Source organism: Hyperolius riggenbachi, chromosome 7 (assembly GCF_040937935.1).
Source record: "Hyperolius riggenbachi isolate aHypRig1 chromosome 7, aHypRig1.pri, whole genome shotgun sequence".
Classification (NCBI taxonomy): Eukaryota; Metazoa; Chordata; class Amphibia; order Anura; family Hyperoliidae; genus Hyperolius; species Hyperolius riggenbachi.
The window spans coordinates 46,076,117-46,096,685 of NC_090652.1; the positions used below are offsets into that span (position 1 = coordinate 46,076,117).

General features: G+C 45.8%; 1 protein-coding gene across 5 annotated transcripts in view; it reads right to left on the minus strand.

Annotated features, from left to right (window-relative positions):
* LOC137525505 (microfibril-associated glycoprotein 4-like) overlaps positions 1-17,847 on the minus strand; it is a 30,350-nt gene extending 12,503 nt beyond the window's left edge. The window contains exons 1-3 of one of the 5 annotated variants that reach the window (XM_068246631.1): positions 17,633-17,847; positions 2,779-2,870; positions 622-779 (exon numbers count right to left, since the gene is read on the minus strand). In XM_068246631.1, the coding sequence (XP_068102732.1) occupies positions 622-779; positions 2,779-2,863 (243 nt within the window). In that variant the 5' untranslated portion in view covers positions 2,864-2,870; positions 17,633-17,847. Of the gene's footprint in view, positions 1-621; positions 780-2,778; positions 2,874-7,661; positions 7,697-17,549 lie in introns of those variants that run through there. The other 4 variants (XM_068246629.1, XM_068246628.1, XM_068246627.1 and 1 more) reach the window with 4 other exon arrangements.
* Positions 17,848-20,569: the final 2,722 nt, after the last annotated feature.

The window sequence follows — 20,569 nt, forward strand, 5'->3', positions numbered from 1 at the left end:
AATATAATTTTTTACCCACCCTGTTTTAAAAGAAAAGGCAAATGTTTGTGATTCATGGGGGCTGCCATCTTTGTCATGGGGGCAGCCATTTTTTTTGGTTGAAAGGAGGTGACAAGGAGCAGGAGACACAGTTCCAACTGTCCTGTGTCCTGATAACCCCTCCCAGCTGCACACGTTAGGCTTCAAATGTCAAATTCAAAATGTAAAAAAAAAAAATTTGCACCAAAACAGCAGAACGAGAGCAACAACATCAGAAATCCCATCATGCTTTGCACAGCATCAGGGGAAAAAAGCCCGGGCAGTTTTCTTCTTTGCAGCTAAAAATGAGGCTTGGATAAGAGAAACAAAGTTCTGATGCTGTGAAACTGTTAAAGAAACACCAGGCCTTTTCAATGCTGCTGAGTCGATTTTTAGTCCGGAGGTTCACTTTAAGCATCCTCGTTTTAACAATTTTAAGTCACCAGCACTTTTCTGTGGTTATCATTGTCTCTTTCTTATTAATTTTATTACTTTTCCTGGTGTCTAAGTAAAATGTTTCATCTTGTATATGACCATGACCACCTTACAAATGACAAGAAAACATGAAATAGTGCATGAAATTTGGGGTCATTGTACACTTACCGTCCAGGGTCCATCTTTACCAGTCATGTCACAGTACACGGGTATCGGGGTTGAGAGTTTTCCTCCAGGGTATATCAGATACACACCATCTGTCTTTAGACCCTGGGCCCACACATCTGAACAGTCATGAGGGATACAAACATCTGAGCAAATATTCACTGGAAAGAAGGACGTAAAAAGCATTTTAGTAAGAAGACTGTCAACAGGGAAAATAATGATTATCATTTATCAATAAGATTTGAATTGAAATTCGCCAATATTTTTTTTGTTTAACTTTACCTTATTTTTTTCATCATGTTTAGGACCTATGTATGCATGAAACCCTTAAAGCCCCACTCCCACCCCTCATTAGCAAGTCATTGAGCATGAGGTGGATATGCCAAACTTTGCGTATATGCTTCACCCCATTTTCAGTCATGAGGTAGTCTCGTAGATGCCTAGGGTATCATGTGCAGTAAGGGACACAACAATGCTATTCTTAGAACATCATGCTTTATAGAATTCTTCTACTCAAATGCTAGTTACACTTATACAGTTTTGAAAACACAGTCAAAACTTGGACCAAATATTCTTGATGTCTTCTTGTATTAAAATGTGATTTTTTGTGGGGGATTCCCAAAATTGGGTGGAGCGAAAGACAGCCAATGAAAATTTTGCTATTCTCTAATTGCTGCCACTCGCATAGTTTTGAAGCTACAATCACCAAACTTAGACCAAATATTCTTGATTTCAACCCAAATTAAAATGTGAATTTTTGGAGTATGTCTACAAGTGGGTGGAGATAAAAACAGCCAATTAAAATTTAGATATGTTCTAATCATTGAAACTTGTAATTTAGAAGCTAGAGTCACCAAACTAGGATCATTCTGTATATTCTTGATGTCAACTTCAAATAAAATGGGCTCTTCGGGGGTTGCCCAAGGGCGGGCTATTTTCGGGGGTTGCCCAAGGGCGGGCTATTTTCTATATGTGTCTCCTCCTGCAGTTTTATAAGTGCAGTTATGAAACTTTGCACATATCTTTCCTCCATGGCATTTTAAGTGACCCCACCCTCTGTGTCCCTGGCTCAGCCCTTGAAAGACCCCGCTTTTTCATTGGAAAATTTCAAACTACCATTATTTGTACAGCTCTGAAGCTAACCTCACCAAACTTGGGTCACATATTCATGGGGTCAACCAGAAAACATCTTGGACTGAAAAAAGTTGGTGGAGCCACCAATTGCCAATAAGATTATCCCAACGGTCTAACTGACTTCAATAGGAAAATGTAAAAATCTGATTGGACCAATCAAATTGCACAAATGGTCCAGTTGTGCAGACTGATTGGTCCAGTCTAAGTGGTTCAATGATTGAATCTGATTGGTCCAATGAGGCAATCTTATTGCTGGATCATTTATTTTCTTTAATGTTCACTGGCTCCAGAGACCTTAGAAAACCAACTTCATAGCTGCTGTGGTACCATACTGGTAGTGTCAAACAGTTTTATTGGTAGAATATGATTGGTTTAATCATACAATCTGATTGGTCTAATCGTGCAATTTGATTGGTCCAATCTGAGTGGTCTAATCTGATTGGTCCAATTCTGCAATGTGATTGGTCCGATTGGCCTATTAATGCAATATGATTGGTCCAATCATGCAATGGGATTAGTGTAATGTGATTGGTCCGATCATGCAATTTAATTGGTCCAATCTGATTTGTCCAACCATACAATTCCATTGGTCTAATCTGATTTGTGCAATCATGCAATTCCATTGGTTCAATCGTATTCCTTCAATCATGCAATTCCATGGGTACAATCTAATTGGTCCAATAATGCAATCTGAGGTGGCACACGACATCCAGAGAGATAGTACATGCACTCCTGACCCCCACAGCATAACGCATGCAATCATCTAGTTGGTCAACACATTCCCACTTCCGCTATACATTAGAGTGACTGTAATCCGTTCTGACCATATAATATTGTAACTACAGTATATAGTGACTATGATAATCCCATCCCTGACCCTGACATTGATCACTGGCACTGCTATTATAGAGTAAGTATAATAATTCAATTACTCTATATATTACTGTTACCATTGTGTGACTATTATGTTCTCCACATTGCTGCGTATGATTATTATCATTGCCTGACTATAATAATGTTACTTACTGTTAACCATGTTTAATGGTGGGACATTGGAAGGCCAGCATCCTCCCCAGATGGCCAGGAAGACAGTGATTAAAGGGATCCGCATCTTCCACCTGCTGAATAATAACAAATATAGCTGTTTTTTGTGTCTTATCTATATATATAATAGACTAAGTGCCTCAACCTTCAAGCAAGAAGAAGAAGTAGTGCCCTGCCCCCAGGGCCGGTCCAAGCAAGAAGAAGGGGCTGGTCCAAGCAAGAAGAAGAAGTAGTGCCATATCAAACCAAGGGCAAAGAGGGATAATTTGCATATTCAGTAGCAGTGCATTGTGGATAACCACAAATGTTCACTTATAGCTGAATTATTGCAGATTTGCTTCTGTTTTAAGAAGGAAAATTACACCAAGCTTTGCTTTTTTTTAGTAGGAGGGCTTTTTGGTCTCTTTTATCCTCCTATACATTCTTAGTAGTTTGGGTCACCCCGAGCTGCTTGGTTACTCTGTTGTACTGGTCCAAGCCCTATCTCACACAGCCTTAACAATCTCTGCTATGTACTGATGAGGACCAAAAGTCTGAAATAGGCTGTCACATGTGGGTTTGATGTGACTGTGTAAAATTTAAAGCTATAGATTTGCTATGCACCATAGAGATGGGAAGTTTGGATCTTTCAAATCAAATCATTGAAAAGATCCAGATCTTTGAATTGAATCTTTGGATCATTTTACTAGTGAAGCAGATGGGGTGAAATGACTAGCAGGACGGGACTTTCCCTGCACTGTACATTCAGTTCAAGGCTGGCTGCTATTATAGCAAACCAGTATAGCAAGCTATGTGTCAACTTCTTTGATATATTTTACTATTATTTCTGTTTAAAGACATGATATTTAGACTTTACCAAGCCTTATCCCCCCCAGAGTTAAAGGATTTCCGAGGCCAAAATAACGAAAATGACACTTTACCTTTTTATCTGCAGAATCCACGGAGGGCGTGGATTCTGCAGATAAGAAGGTAAAGTGTCATTTTCGTCATTTTGGCCTCGGAAGTCCTTTAAGTCAACATTTTATGGCTTGCCCATGTGATTCTCCCTGAGCATGGTGGGTATTCTGTAAATCAGAGCTTTATTTATTTTTAGGAGCGATCCGGACAGCATCCGCCAGTGAAACCGCTTGGCTAATGTATTTCAATGGGATGGTGCACACCAGCGGTTTGAGGTTTTTAGGAAACCGCAAACGTGGGTCCTGCAGCATGTTTGCGGTTTGCAGAAGCGTTTCTGCCTCAAAGTAAAGTATAGGAAAAGTGCAAACCGCTCTGGAAAACGCTACATCAGAACGGTTTGCCAGGCGTTTTTGTTACAGAAGCTGTTCAGTAACAGCTTTTAGGGCCCATTCACACTGAGCGGGAATCCCGCGATTCCCACTCATGGCAAACCGCTAGCAGTTTAGAAAAAAACGCTACACATTGTTGCAAATGGCAGTGTTCTCACTGCCACATTTGCGGTTAGCAACAACCACAAACACGTTTCATGCAGCAGTTTGCCGGCGATTTGAGTTTTTGCGATTATAATTAGCATGCAAAGCACGCTAATCGTGATCGCTCCAAAACCGCTGCAGTGTCCAGTGAAAATCACTCCCGCAAAACGGTTTGCGATTATAGGTGTGAATGGGCCCGTAACAATATGTATAATCTGCTACCCGAAAACGCTCCTAAAACCGTTAGGCATGTTTAGAAAACGTCTCTAAACATGCCTAGAATTGCTCTGAAAATCTGCTCCAAAAAACGCTAGGAATTTGCAGACCTGCTAGCGTTTTTGGTGTGCACTGGGCCTGATAGTGGGTGTGTGAGTAGTAGTACACATTGCCAGCAATGATATTTGGTGTGTGAGTAGTAGTACACATTGCCAGCAGTGATATTTGGTGTGTGAGTAGTAGTACACATTGCCAGCAGGGATATTTGGTGTGTGAGTAGTAGTACACACTGCCAGCAGTGATATTTGGCGTGTGAGACAAGTAGTTCACTTTGTAACCAAGAGCTGCTGCCTGTGGTGCCTGTAACCTGATCCCTCAGTGAGCTCAGCTGGGAGGAGTTGCCTCTCTCACTCCATCCCAAACTCTTCCCTGCGCTTCCTGTTTCTTCCACTGTGATTCGAATCGTTCACTGTGATGATCCGGATGATTCGACTCACAAAAAGGTTGTTCATGATCCGGACAACACTAATACACCAGCGGTTCTAGATGCTTGCTTGACTTACCAAGAGTGAAAAGCTATAATTTGCATATTTAGTAGCAGTGCATTGTGGGTAACCACAAATGTTCACTTATAGCTGAATTTTTGCAGATTTCCTTCTGTTTTAAGAAGGCAAATTACACCAAGCTTTTTTTTTTTTTTTTTTTTTTAGTAGGAGGTCTTTTTGGTCCCTTTTATCCCCCTATACATTCCGAGTGGTTTGGGTCACCCTGAGCTGCTTGGTTACTCTGTTGTACTGGTCCAAGCCCTATCTCATACAGCCATATCAATCCCTGCCAAGTACTGATGAGGATCTAAAGTCTGAAACAGGCTGTCTACATGTGGGGTTGAAATGACTGTTTCAAATTTAAAGCTATATGCTTGCTATACACCAGCGGTTTTGGATGCTTGCTTGGCTTACCAAGGGTAAAAATGGATAATTTGCATATTTAGTAGTAGTGTATTATGGGTAACCACAAACGTTCCCTTATAGCTGAATTATTGCAGATTTCCTTCTGTTTTAAGAAGGCAAATTACTCCAATACAGTGGGTAGCATTGCAGGAAGTGACGACAGTGGAACGCACGCTGGAACGTGGAAGAGGTGAGTCATCCCCGCCCGCTGCCTCTTACTAATAGTGGTGGCTGCTGCTGAGCTTAACCTGGAGGGGGAGCGCACATGGGGGACACAGGTGAGGGAGGGGGGTCCTGCTGAGCTTAAGCTGGAGGGGGAGCGCACATGGGGACACAGGTGAGGGAGGGGGGTCCTGCTGAGCTTAAGCTGCAGGGGGAGGGCACATGGGGGACCCAGGTGAGGGAGGGGGGGGGGAGGTCCTGCTGAGCTTAAGCTGCAGGGAGAATGCACATGGGGACCCAGGAGAGGGGGGTCCTGCTGAGCTTAAGCTGGAAGGGGAGCGCACATGGGGGACCCAGGCCTCCCCGCCGCTGTGCCCAATACCCCCTTCCTGCCCTCTACCCGCTTATGCGGTGTATTCTACGCCGTGGGTCGGCTAGTGGTAGTTATTAGTACAATTTGATGAAGCCTCCACCATCTTGCTCTGCCTGAAGTATACAGCTGATTGCAAAGCAAAGGGATGGAGGAAGATCAGCACAATGTCTCCAACAGATATAAGAATTTTATTCAGGACGTATCCAGACCCACATAAAAGCACTCGACTAACATGTTTCAGACATAAAGTCCTTAATCATAGTCATCCTTACAGCCCTCTGTGTGAGGTTTAAAAAAGAGAGGATGGTGCAGTGAAAGGCGGAGTGCGAACCACCCATTGAGGGAGGGGTAAATCAATATTTGCCACTCGCCACCAAGCACTGACACATCCATAAAACACTTTTAAAATCATACAGAAATTAAAACAGTAGAGCAACGAACCGAGGAGCAACACAGAATGTAACAAAATTTATACAAATTAATAGTTTGTCACACATAGCAAATAACAGATAACAAATGGATCAGGGGGGGGCAATAAATGGGGAGAGAAGGGGGGGAGTAAAAAAGGGGGGGGGGTGGTAAAAGGCTTCCAGAGAGGTAAAGAGATTATCCCTGCATTTTCCTATCACCCAATCCGATCTGCTTGCCCAGGCACCAGGTACTGTGTTATACTCCCAGGCCAAATGTGATGATTTGTTTACTGCCATGGACTCAGATCCAGACCGTGAACATCAGGGTCATGGTGGGTCCACAGTGTTTCGGCCTCCTTTACCCATGTCCCACACAAATTTTGTTAGTGAGCCTAATCCATTGGAGATTGCCATACAGGAGTTACAAGAACAACAGGAGGAACCTCCTATTTATGAACAGCATATTGTCCCTAGGATGGAGTTGGATTCCAACTTGGAGAGATATAATAAGTTTGCTGCTGTTTTTTCTAAAAAATCAGTTGTGTGTGACATTCAACCTGAAGTTGGACTCAGAACTGCTTTTCTGGAACTGGAAAACCTCATGAATAGTGAGACTAGGGTATGGTGGGATTTATCCACTCTCAAACAATACGTGGCTGAGAAGATAATCCCTCGTGGACTGCGTATAAAAAAGATTCCAACCACGGTCTATTCAGACGAGTTTGTGGTAGAGTGGAATACCATTCTCACTGATTGTTCCCTTAATTTGATGAGGTTAATTATTAAGTATGAGGAGGGAAAGTTGGTTGACATCCGACTAAAAGTCACTGAATTGAAGTCAAATTTGAACAAATATAATACATTAGAACAGTATGATTTGTTACACAATAAGTTATGTGATAATGTCTCGAAGTTGGAGGCACTTATTACAGAAACTAAAAGGGTAAAATATTTACGGGATACCAATGACTACAAACAGGATACGGTGTATGAATGGGGCAGGTGGGAGGCCGCACCCAGGTCCCCCAACTCTGGGTCTAGGAGGTCACGGTCAAGAAACAGGAGAAGGGTTGGTTTTTTACAGGACAGGAGCTCTTCTGTCGTCACTCAGGGTGCGACTGCTAATATACCAGTTCCTGGTTCTGGGCCCGCGGAGCCAGAATTTTTGCCGGATAGGCGGGTCCAGAATTCATATCCTGAATCCTCAAAAAACTCAGTGAACAGGACAACATATTACAAGAGACACAAAAATCCTTTGAGGGGAAGAAGAGGAGGAGGACACGGAGGGCAGGGATAAAACATCAAACTAAAGGTAATTCCTCACGTGGTTGGGGCTCATCTCCAGTCAACGTAGTTAACTTGTCCAGCCATACTTTCACCGAATCGGAATTGGGTCTCTTGTCCAAAGGCCTTTCCTTTTCCCCCACTTTTCATTTTGACGCCTTTAATACCCTATTAGACGTCAACAAATTTATTAGATCTGTTTTACTTAGAAAACACTTTGGATCGAACAGGGATCCTTGTCAGCAAGGTGGTCACCCTAGGGCTGATTTACCTGATATTGGAGATTTTAAAGACACATGCGCCAGATGGACCCTGGATTTCTTGGTGTCCGACAGCGGAAGTCTTGTCTCCACAGATGATGTTCAGCCCATTAGGGTTAAAAACCCGGATTTTTATCCACTGACTGCTAGGACTTCCCCTGTTGAGATCTTTCAAGATCTAGTAGAAAAGGAGTTGGTTAAATTAGCCGATAATGTTCCCACTCGACAGAAGTCAAATATATCCAGAGTGGAGTCTATGGCCATTAAGCGGTTGCGGGACAACAAAAATGTTGTCATACGCAATGCTGACAAGGGAGGGGCTGTGGTCATTTTAGACAGTTCAGACTACAGGACAGAGGCCTTGAGACAGGTTGAGGATCCCCAGACATACCTTAGGTTGCCAGGAAATCCAACCCAGGAATACCAAAACCAGCTCTCCAGTCTTCTTAGTTATGGTCGGAGTCTTGGAGTTCTGGACCATAGACTTGCTGACTACTTGAGGGTTGATTCACCTACTATTCCAGTATTCCACCATCTTCCGAAAATACATAAACCGGGCACCCCCCCGGAGGGTAGGCCCATTGTTGCCAGCATTGGCTCTCTGAAGGAGCGTCTTAGTGATTGGGTGGACTCCATGTTGCAGCCCCTGGTGAGGAGGCTGCCTGGATATCTTAGAGACTCTAAGCATTTGTTGGCCAGTATGGAGAGCTTTAGGTGGGAGGATACTTTTAGTTGGCTCACAATTGATGTTAGAGCCCTGTATTCGTGCATCCCACACCACCTAGCCTTAACTGCCCTCCAATATCATCTTGCTAGGTATTCAGGGTATTCCTCTGATCTATGTATTTTCATTAGTGCTGCCACAGAATGTCTCCTGACCCGCAACTATTTTATGTTCGATGGTGTCTTCTACCTCCAGAGGTGTGGTGCCTCCATGGGGGCCAAGTTTTCCCCCTCGTTGGCCAACCTCTATATGGGGTGGTGGGAGGAGTTCCACATCTTTGGGGGTGGCGGGCACCATCTTGAGCAGGTTGCGTGGTACGGGAGATATATAGATGACATCCTGGTGGTTTGGAAGGGTGGTTCAGATACAGTGGAATCTTTGATGAGTTGCCTTAACAACAATAAATGTAATTTACAGTTCACCCATGTTTGGCAACCCCTATCCATAGACTACCTGGACTTGACTCTGGTGGGTGATCCGGTTTCGGGAGTTATCCGTACTAGGACATACAGGAAGCCTTGCGCGGGTAATTCTACGTTGCAGGCGACTAGTTGTCATCCTGGACACACAATCAGGGCGGTTCCGGTAGGCGAATTTATTAGAGCACGCCGCAACTGCTCTGATGAAGCGTCTGAAGTAATTGAGTTTGCCATGGTGGAAAGGCGCCTCCTAGAAAGAGGATATCCTAAATGGATTATCGAGAAGGGCAAACAACGCGCAGCTTCCGTCCCTAGGGGTCAATTAATTAGGGCTAATGCCCTTAATCGCAGTCCCGAGGGGAGACCCACATTCGTCACCACCTATAGTTCTGAATTTCAGGACGTTAAACGTATTATTAGTAAGTATTTACCCATTTTGGAAGGGGATGACGAGTTGCGGCCTTTTCTTCGGGATGGCGTAAGTTTTGCTAGTAGGCGTGCCCCTACATTGGGTAGTTTGTTGTCCCCTAGCCTATTTGATTCTCGTGTGCATTCCTCTACTTGGCTTAATGTCAAGGGGTCATACAAATGTGCGATTCCATCGTGCAATTACTGTAGTTTGCACACAAGGACTCATTTTGTAGAATCTTTAGGCAATGGTTATAAAGCCACCATGAAACATTTCATTAATTGTGGTTCTAAAAATGTAATTTACTTGGTGACTTGCCATGTCTGCTCCCTTCAATACGTTGGCTGTACGACTAGACCACTTAGGGCTAGGATCTCCGAACATTATCTGGGAGCAGGGTGGTCTACTCAGAATATTTCTAATGTGGCCAAACATTATCGTACTATACATGGGGGGGATATGACAGGTTTCTCTTTTCAGGGTATTGAAAAGGTTTGTTTACCCAGCAGGGGTGGTGACCTACAAGCAATGATTCGGAAAAGAGAGGCACTCTGGATTTTTCGCCTTGATACTAGATCACCCAAAGGACTTAACGCTAGGTGGGACCTGGCTTTGGTCACAGGTTGATGTTTCTTGGTTATATTCCCTTCCCTTCTCCCCCTTCCCCTCTCTTTTACCCCCCCCCCCCTTTTTTTACTCCCCCCTTCTCTCCCCATTTATTGCCCCTCCCTGATCCATTTGTTATCTGTTATTTGCTATGTGTGACAAACTATTAATTTGTATAAATTTTGTTACATTCTGTGTTGCTCCTCGGTTCGTTGCTCTACTGTTTTAATTTCTGTATGATTTTAAAAGTGTTTTATGGATGTGTCAGTGCTTGGTGGCGAGTGGCAAATATTGATTTACCCCTCCCTCAATGGGTGGTTCGCACTCCGCCTTTCACTGCACCATCCTCTCTTTTTTAAACCTCACACAGAGGGCTGTAAGGATGACTATGATTAAGGACTTTATGTCTGACAGGGCCGTGCAGAGGATTCTCAAGGGGGGGTGCTCAAATTTGAAAAAGGGGCCCTAATCGATAAATCGTGCTAAATTGTGTATGTCATACCCCTTCTCCAGAAAGCACTAGGCAGTCTTAACCCCCCACCACACACACACACACACACCTTTATAGAAGTATCAGGCAGACTTTGTGTCTTCTTCCAACCAACTTCTTTGGTGCCACCATCCTCAAATCAGCAGTCATAGGTGTGCACTATTAGTGTGGGCACAGTGGAGCCTGATGTAGGCATGGATTCACCTTTCATTACTGGGACCTCTGTCCCTCTAGATCAGCACCCAAGCTTCTTTTCAGGCAAAGAAGCAGTGGTTGCCAATATGCAGTGGTTGCTAAGCATTAGTAGATGCAAAACTGCAGTAAGTGCCAAGGTGCAGTGGGTGCACAGATGCAGTGGGTGGTAAGACGCAAAGGTCCAGTTTGTGCTAATTTGCAGTGGAAGCCGATGTGCCAAAGTAAAGTCCGTGTCAAGCTGCTGTGGGTACCAAGGTCCAGTTTGTATTGTGTGTTTATTTGCAGTGGATGCTATGCTGTATTGGGTGCTGAATGAGTAGCAGAAGGCGATAAACAATAGTGGGTGCCATGTGAGTGCTAATTGGTACAGGGAGCCATGTGAGTGTTGGACATGAGTGAGCAGGGAGTGCCATGTGTGGTCTGGATGTGTGCCATGGGAGAGAACTAAGTCTCATATGGGTTCAGACCAAGGGTGGGCACTGGTTGCTATTTGAGTGCTGGCCATGGATAGGTACTAGGTGCATATAATGGCTTTGGAACTTTGTGCTGTGTGAGTACTATGCCATGTGGGTGTTGATTATGGGGGTTATAGGGTGTCATGTGGGTCTTAGGTGCAAATACTGAGTGCCAAGTGGGTTCTGGGAGCGAGTACATGGTAACATCTGGGTAATGGGTGCTGGCTAGTGGGGTATTTGTTGTCATGTGAGTGCTAAATGCAGAAGCTGGGTGCCATGTGGGTTCTGGGTGCTGCACAGGGTGTCATGTGCATTCTGGCTGTATGGGTTGGTGTCAAGCATCATGTAGGTGTTGATTGCAGGTACTCAGTCCCTTGTGAGTTCTGGGTGCAAGTACTAGATGTCATATGTGAGTGTTTGGTGTTTGTTCTGGGCACCAAGTGGAGGCTTAGTGCAACTGGAACTACTGCAGATGAAACATGTGGGTGTTGGGTGCAGGTACATTGGTGCGAATACTTGGTGCATTGCCTGCACTAGGTGCTAGCTATGGGTGGGCATTGTGTGTCATGTGGATTCTGAGTGCAGGTACTTTGGGTGCTAGTACTGGTTTATGTGAGTTCAGATAATGTGCAAGTACTGTGCCAAGTGGATGTGAGTACTGGGTGTCAACTATAGGGTGAATGATGCAAGTACTAAGTGCCATATGGAGGTCGGATATAAGTATTAGGTGAAAGTTGCTTGGTGCAAGTACTGGGTGCTTGCTATAATGGGGGTTACTGGTTGAGTGTAATGTGGGTGCTGAATATTGGTGGGGTTGCGGTGGGTGCAGGGAGTGGGAGGTCACTGTGGGTACTGCTATGAATGGCATAGTTGCTGCTAGGGGAGGTAGTGGTCAGTGTGGTTGCTGGGGGAGGTAGAGGTCACTGTGGGTTCTGTGGAAGGAAGAGGTCAGTATGAGTGCTGGAGAAAGGGGAGGTCACTGTGGGTGCTGGGAGAGGTCATTGTCGTTATTGGAGGAGGGAGTAGTTGTGGATGCTGTGTGTTGGGAGAAATCACTATAGGCGCTGCTTTTGGGATGGGAGGTCCCTGTAAGTGCTGCAGGGGACAGGAGGGTAGCCTCTGGGGGAGGGAAAGATCACTGTGGGTGCTGGGGGAAGGATAGGTCAGTGTGGGTGCTGGGGTAGGCAGGATCACTGCTAGATTTGGGGAAGGAGAGGTGATTGTGAGTGGTAGGTGAAGGGAGATGTCACTGTGGGAGGGAGAGGTCACTGTGGGTGCTAGATGGAGGGAGAGGTCACTGTGGGTGCTGGGGAAGGAGATGTCACTGTGGGTGCTGGGGAAGGAGATGTCACTGTGGGTGCTAGGTGGAGGGAGAGGTCACTGTGGGTGCTAGGTGGAAGGAGAGGTCACTGTGGGTGCTAGGTGGAGGGAGAGGTCACTGTGGGTGCTGAGTAAGGGAGAGCTCACTGTGGGTGCTGGGGAAGGAGATGTCACTGTGGGTGCTAGGTGCAGGGAGAGGTCACTGTGGGTGCTAGGTGGAGGGAGAGGTCACTGTGGGTGCTGGGGGAGGGAGAGGTCACTGTGGGTGCTAGGTGGAGGGAGAGGTCACTGTGGGTGCTGGGGAAGGAGATGTCACTGTGGGTGCTAGGTGCAGGGAGAGGTCACTGTGGGTGCTAGGTGGAGGGAGAGGTCACTGTGGGAGGGAGAGGTCACTGTGGGTGCTGGTGGAGGGAGAGGTCACTGTGGGTGCTAGGTGCAGGGAGAGGTCACTGTGGATGCTAGGTGGAGGGAGAGGTCACTGTGGGTGCTAGGTGGAGGGAGAGGTCACTGTGGGTGCTAGGTGGAGGGAGAGGTCACTGTGGGTGCTAGGTGCAGGGAGAGGTCACTATGGGTGCTAGGTGGAGGGAGAGGTCACTGTGGGTGCTGGGGGAGGGAGAGGTCACTGTGGGTGCTAGGTGGAGGGAGAGGTCACTGTGGGTGCTAGGTGGAGGGAGAGGTCACTGTGGGTGCTAGGTGGAGGGAGAGGTCACTGTGGGTGCTAGGTGGAGGGAGAGGTCACTGTGGGTGCTAGGTGGAGGGAGAGGTCACTGTGGGTGCTAGGTGGAGGGAGAGGTCACTGTGGGTGCTAGGTGGAGGGAGAGGTCACTGTGGGTGCTGGGTGCAGGGAGAGGTCACTGTGGGTTCTAGGTGGAGGGAGAGGTCACTGTGGGTGCTAGGTGGAGGGAGAGGTCACTGTGGGTGCTGGGGGAGGGAGAGGTCACTGTGGGTGCTGGGGAAGGAGATGTCACTGTGGGTGCTAGGTGCATGGAGAGGTCACTGTGGGTGCTAGGTGGAGGGAGAGGTCACTGTGGGAGGGAGAGGTCACTGTGGGTGCTGGTGGAGGGAGAGGTCACTGTGGGTGCTGGTGGAGGGAGAGGTCACTGTGGGTGCTAGGTGCAGGGAGAGGTCACTGTGGGTGCTAGGTGGAAGGAGAGGTCACTGTGGGTGCTAGGTGGAGGGAGAGGTCACTGTGGGTGCTAGGTGCAGGGAGAGGTCACTGTGGGTGCTAGGTGGAGGGAGAGGTCACTGTGGGAGGGAGAGGTCATTGTGGGTGCTAGGTGCAGCCAGAGGTCACTGTGGGTGCTAGGTGGAGGGAGAGGTCACTGTGGGTGCTAGGTGGAGGGAGAGGTCACTGTGGGTGCTGGGGGAGGGAGAGGTCACTGTGGGTGCTAGGTGGAGGGAGAGGTCACTGTGGGTGCTAGGTGGAGGGAGAGGTCACTGTGGGTGCTAGGTGGAGGGAGAGGTCACTGTGGGTGCTAGGTGGAGGGAGAGGTCACTGTGGGTGCTAGGTGGAGGGAGAGGTCACTGTGGGTGCTGAGTAAGGGAGAGGTCACTGTGGGTGCTGGGGAAGGAGATGTCACTGTGGGTGCTAGGTGCAGGGAGAGGTCACTGTGGGTGCTAGGTGGAGGGAGAGGTCACTGTGGGAGGGAGAGGTCACTGTGGGTGCTGGTGGAGGGAGAGGTCACTGTGGGTGCTAGGTGGAGGGAGAGGTCACTGTGGGTGCTGGGGGAGGGAGAGGTCACTGTGGGTGCTGGGGAAGGAGATGTCATTGTGGGTGCTAGGTGCAGGGAGAGGTCACTGTGGGTGCTAGGTGGAGGGAGAGGTCACTGTGGGAGGGAGAGGTCACTGTGGGTGCTGGTGGAGGGAGAGGTCACTGTGGGTGCTAGGTGCAGGGAGAGGTCACTGTGGGTGCTAGGTGGAAGGAGAGGTCACTGTGGGTGCTAGGTGGAGGGAGAGGTCACTGTGGGTGCTAGGTGGAGGGAGAGGTCACTGTGGGTGCTAGGTGCAGGGAGAGGTCACTGTGGGTGCTAGGTGGAGGGAGAGGTCACTGTGGGTGCTAGGTGCAGGGAGAGGTCACTGTGGGTGCTAGGTGGAGGGAGAGGTCACTGTGGGTGCTGGGGAGGGAGAAGTCACTGTGGGTGCTAGGTGGATGGAGAGGTCCCTGTGGGTGAGGGAGAAGTCACTATGGGTGCTTGGGGAGGTAGAGGTCAGTATGGGTCCTAGGTGGAGGGTGAGGTCAGTATGCCACACTAGGATTCCTATCCAGGCCTCTTCACCTGAAAGTGCCTCAGGCGGAGGCGGGGCTTCCCGCGGGTGGGTGGGGCTTACCGCGGTAGGGGCGGGGCTTATTTTGCGCGATCAGAGGGGCCTTTTTTGCTGATTTTAAAAAGGGGGGGTGCCTGGGCACCCAGAGCACCCCCCTCTGCACGTGCCTGATGTCTGAAACATGTTAGTCGAGTGCTTTTATGTGGGTCTGGATACGTCCTGAATAAAATTCTTATATCTGTTGGAGACATTGTGCGGATCTTCCTCCATCCCTTTGCTGTCTTTGGGCTTGGCTGCCCGTGATCCAGCACTGTCCCATACGGTGCGGTGGAGCGGTACCTCCAGATTTTTGCTTCCTGATTGCAAAGCAGGGACAAGATGCTCCATCACCCAAAGGCTGAGACAACAAAGTGCCCCCCCCCCCCCATCCCTCCCACCTCAGCCGTCACACACTGATTGCTATTAGAATAAGATTTGCCCCAGGACTTCCAACACCTTAATCTCTAGTTATCTGGCTTGCAGTCACTGGTATGTATTCCCTTTTCTTATTTCTCTCTGCATCAAACACAATAGTGGAATGAAAGCTGAGTGATCTGTGCGCCCCCTCCTACACTGCGCCCTGAGGCTGAAGCCTCTCTTGCCTCTGCCTCCGCCCAGCCCTTGCTGATGGAGCTTAATCATGCATGGCTGCTATTAGAATGCATGGAGGGATATGATAGATGGTTGGAGGTACAGCCATGATCTCACCAGCCTGAGGCCCCTTTGTACACCTGCAGGTTAAACCAGCGTCGCCTTGTCCTTTTCTACCGCAAGGGGCTGCAAATGCAATTAAAGTTTATGGAGACTTTCAGACTTGTTGCAGTGTGCCGGAAATATTGCGATCTGATGCAAGGGCTGCAGCGTGTTACTGCGAGCACTGCGCTTAACGCACGGAGTTTGGGGTGATGCAAGTCTATGGGCGACGGACGTCGTGTAAACCCTGGTGATGCACTCATCACATTTTTTGATTGTTTTCCTTATTTTTACATTTAAAATGCATATAAAATAATTGCTTATATATATATATATATACAGGGTTAGGCAAGGAGGTATGGATGATTTGAACGGGGCACCACGCAAGGCAGGGATAACCTTGGTGGATAGAGAGAGGGGGTATCTGTCTGTCAGGAGCCGCAATTTCAGTAACCATGAAAACGTGGTCGATAGAGCATCATGTGTTTGTGTATAACACCTTTATTGAAACGGGCCGTTCTGTCATTCAAACACAGAGATGTTTTCGGAATCATTTTAACGTTGGACGTCATGGTCGTGTTCCGAAGTTTGACACGATAATGAAGTGGGTGAATAACTTTCAATGAACAGGTTCTTTGAAACCCGGAACTGCACGAGGTGGTGACCGAACGGTACGGACAGAAAACTTCGAAAGGGTGCTTCAAGCAATTGAAACCAGCCCTCGACGTTCGGACGTACGGCATGCTCATGCTCTTCGCATGTCAAACCGATCACTTCGTCAGATTTTACACCTGGACCTACATTATCATCCCTATAAACTGATGGTTGCAGCAAAACGATTATGGAAGACGATTCAGATTTGCAGAAACAATGTTGGAAAACATGACTGATGATATTGTTTTGATTATGAGTGACAAAGCTCACTTGCTCACTTTCATTTATCAGGAGTAGTAAACAAGCAGAACTTTAGGTATTGGGCTTCTGTAAATCCACAAGAACTCCATGATAAACCTCTGCACACCAAAAGCGTAACTGTTTGGTGTGTCATTAATCGAAACTTCATTATCGGTCCTTACTTTTTTCGTGAAAGCGGTCACCCCGTCACTGTCAACACAGATTGTTACCTAGCGATGCTGAGCAAGTTTTTTTCTGCCACATTTGAGAAGACGACGTATCAACGTCAATACTGTATGGTTTCAACAAGATGGAGCGACATGTCATACATCGAGAGCAGCTATGGATTTTTTAAGGCAGACCTTTCCTGGACACCTCATTTTGTTGCGGGGAAATATGGAGTGGCCTCCTCGGTCACCAGACCTGTCACCTTGTGACTATTTTTTAAGGGGCTACCTCACAGCATGAGTATACATAGACAAACCACGTACACTTAAAGCCATGAGGGAAACAATAACACGAGAAATTCGAGTGGTTCCACGTGAAATGTTTCAGAGGAGTATGGACAAGTTTTCAACACGTCTACAGGAGAGTATGGACAAAAACGGACGCCATTTCACAGATGTTATTTTTCATACTTAATCAATGTTTTCATTCTTTTTTTTCTTTTGATTTTCTTTAATTTGTCTAATGGCAACATCCTAGCTACACATTGAAAAAATAAAATGTAAATTTTGTGGAAAAATTAGTGTGTAAGTGTTATTTCAAATCATCCATACCTCCCTGCCTAACCCTGTATATATATATATAACACCCACAAAAAGCCTAATTTGTCTTGAGAGAAAAAAAAATAAACAATATATAGAACACAATATATAGAACATTTAGGTGTGATAAGTAGTAACAACGTTATTGCCAAATGAATGGGAGCAGCACTGAACATGGCTTGAAGTGGTTAAAGCTGAATCATCACAAACACCTTCTGTGTTAGGAAGACAAAATTACATTTCACCATCAAATGTTTGTGTCTGAAGTCTGACAAGATTAGCCGCATGCTTGTTTTATGCGTGTGATTCAGATATTGATGCCTGAAAGATCAGCAGGACTGCCAGGCAACTGATTGTTTAAAAGTAAAAAAAATTATGTTTAAACTACTTACCTTGTTTTATTGTCCACAGCTACACTATGATCTTTGCGGAGGATGTGAGGGTGAGAGAATGCGCGTATCTGACAGCCACTCACCTCAGGCATGGAGAATAGGGAACAGCTGCTCCTATTTATAACTAATAATTCAGGAAGAGGCAGAACCGCTGTTGTTTGTACTGCACAAAGAACACATCCCATAAAGAACAAATCCCATAAAGAAAAAAAGACTGAAAACAACAGAATTCCAATTGTGGTAACCTGCTACAACCCAAAATTAAACACACTGAGGAAGATATTGTAAGCCCCACAACCGATACTCCACAAAGACAAACGCCTAAAGGAAGTTTTTCCTGATTTGCCACTGCTTGCTTTCAGACAACCTCCCAATTTGAGACAGATGATTATAAGAAGTACATCATCTACACCAGAAACTCCTGGCACAATAACACAAGATGTGAGACCTGCCCTTATATTTTGGGCACAAGCCAAATACAAATGCCAAACTCACAGAAATATCATCAAATACAAGACCAATTTTCCTGTGAGTCATCCAATGTTGTATACATGATATGCTGCATGAATAGCCTCTCAGGCAGGGCTGGTTCAAGTAACAATTGGGCCCTAGGGCAAAATTAGCCTGGGGGCTCCGCAAAACAGCCAAATTTCCCTCCTGGGCCCCTGAGCTGGCTACTGACCCTCCCCTAATCACCTCCCAACTTAACAGACTCTGCAGAGTCCCTGGGGAGCAACAGTTAAGATGGGGAGGGACACCTTGGGGGCCCCTACAGGTTTTGCGGCCCTGGGGCAATTGCCCATTTTTTTCTATGGTAGCTCCGGCACTGCCCTCAGGAGGAATCTATATAGGAGAAACAGGACAAAAACTGTGCACAAGAATGAACCATCACCATCACCGCTTTAAAATCAATGAGGGTAAAATGGACAACCAGTGGGCCAACACTTCTGTGAACCAGGACACAGCATGCAAGATCTAAAAGTACTCGTTCTTAAAGGGAACCTGAAGCGAGTAAAAATATTTAAAATAAACACATGACGTAGCTGCAAATGAATAGTACACACTAACCTCGCTGTCAGTTCCTCTCAGAAGCTCACCATTTTCTTCTTACAGTGAACCCTTCCAGTTCTGACAAGATTTTGTCAGAACTGAAATATACCAGTTGCTGTCAGTTATATATCAGCAGCTGTCAGTTAACAACTGAATGTGGAAGGTCATGTCCATGTTTCCCTATGGCTCAAGGGGGCTATATTACAGTTTAACGGTGTGCTGGCCAGGAAGCTGTTAGGGGGTAATGGCCATTTTTAAAATCGAGGACAGAAAATTCCATTGATCACAGTGGACAAATGGGATGCAGGAAAGGAGAAAGAAATTAAGTAGTAGACTACACAGGAGGTAAGTATGACCTGTGTATGGTTATTTTGACTTTTTATTTTCAGTTCAGGTTCTCTTTAAGGGTAACTTCAAAAATGAACAATCAAGAAAAAATTCTGAGTACAAGTTTATGAAAATGTTCAAGACATTAAAGCGGACCCAAACCAAACATTTTTTTAATTAAAAATATTTAGTTGCACCACTCTGACACATTCAAAGATAAATAAACACTCCTTCAAGCCTATGAGCATTTCAGTGCATCCTTTTCACCCTTCTCTTTTCATAGCTAGGGTTATACTGGGGGCAGCCATTAGCAATTCCTCCATTGCCGGACACCATCTACTCCACCAGTTTGCCGGAAAAATCCCAGCAATTTAAAAGGAAGGGAGGGGTTCCTCCAATAAATGTAAAATATTTTATATTTGTCATCATGCAGCTGAAAAAAGGCTGCTATTTATTATTATAATTTAGAAAATAGATTTTATTTCTGAAATCTTGTATTTTTAATTTGGGTCCACTTTAACAGAAGGTTTACATTGTGGAACATGATTCATGACTCCTTATGCAACATGATTGATTTGGCTTCACGATCTTCAGAAACCTGCTGGATTTCATGTATGTTTGCACTAACTCACTGGCTCCAGCCCGCTGATCACCGGACACCTACCGGATAAACAGTAACCAGCACAACTGCCATCTTCGTGTTTACTATTTACCTGCATCGGTGTTTTACTTCAGCTAACATCCAGAATTATGCCTGAAGAAGGGAACTAGATCCCAGAAAGCTTGCATCATTTAACTCTATCAGATAGCCATTAAAAGGTATTATTTTTTACAAAACGTTGTTTTTTCTACCCATATAATTTGTTTGTCTAACACGGTACAGAAACTTTTTTGCTACTATCCCATAAAGAACAAATCCCATAAAAAGTAATGTCAGTTTTGGAAATTGCAATTTGTAACATACAGATAATAATAGATAATCCAGGTAATCCAGGTATTTCGCCAAAGGTGAGCTTTCACCTTTGGCGAAATACCTGGATTATCTATTAAGGCCTTATGTTTTAGCCCAAAAATCATACTTGAGGGACATGGCCATGTTTCTTGATTCGATAGGTACTCTTGGGGATCTTCCTGACAATTGTTCACTAGTCACCATGGATGTTGAGAGCCTCTACACCTCCATCCCACATGATGGAAGTGTAGAGGCGGTATGACACACATTATTTGTGGCTTCTGATTTTTACGATGTACAGGTTGACTTTGGGATTGAACTTTTACGGATAGTACTTACTTGCAATTATTTTGTCTTTAATGATCAGTTTTATTTACAGGTGCGAGGTACGGCGATGGTGTCGAACATGACCCCGTCCTACGCAAATATATATATATATGAACGTCTATGAGGAAAGTTTTGTATATACCAATTATATTTTTCAAAAATATGCCAAAATTTGGCTTAGGTATATAGACAATGTATTTTGCGTGTGGGCGGGGCCACATTCGACCCTTGATGAATTTGTTACCTATTTACATCATCAGTGCGAGGCTATCCGCCTCACAGTTCATAGTGATCAATTTTTTAGACACAATGGTATACTTGGATTCGGGGAGTCTACACACTAATCTTTATATTAAGCCGACAG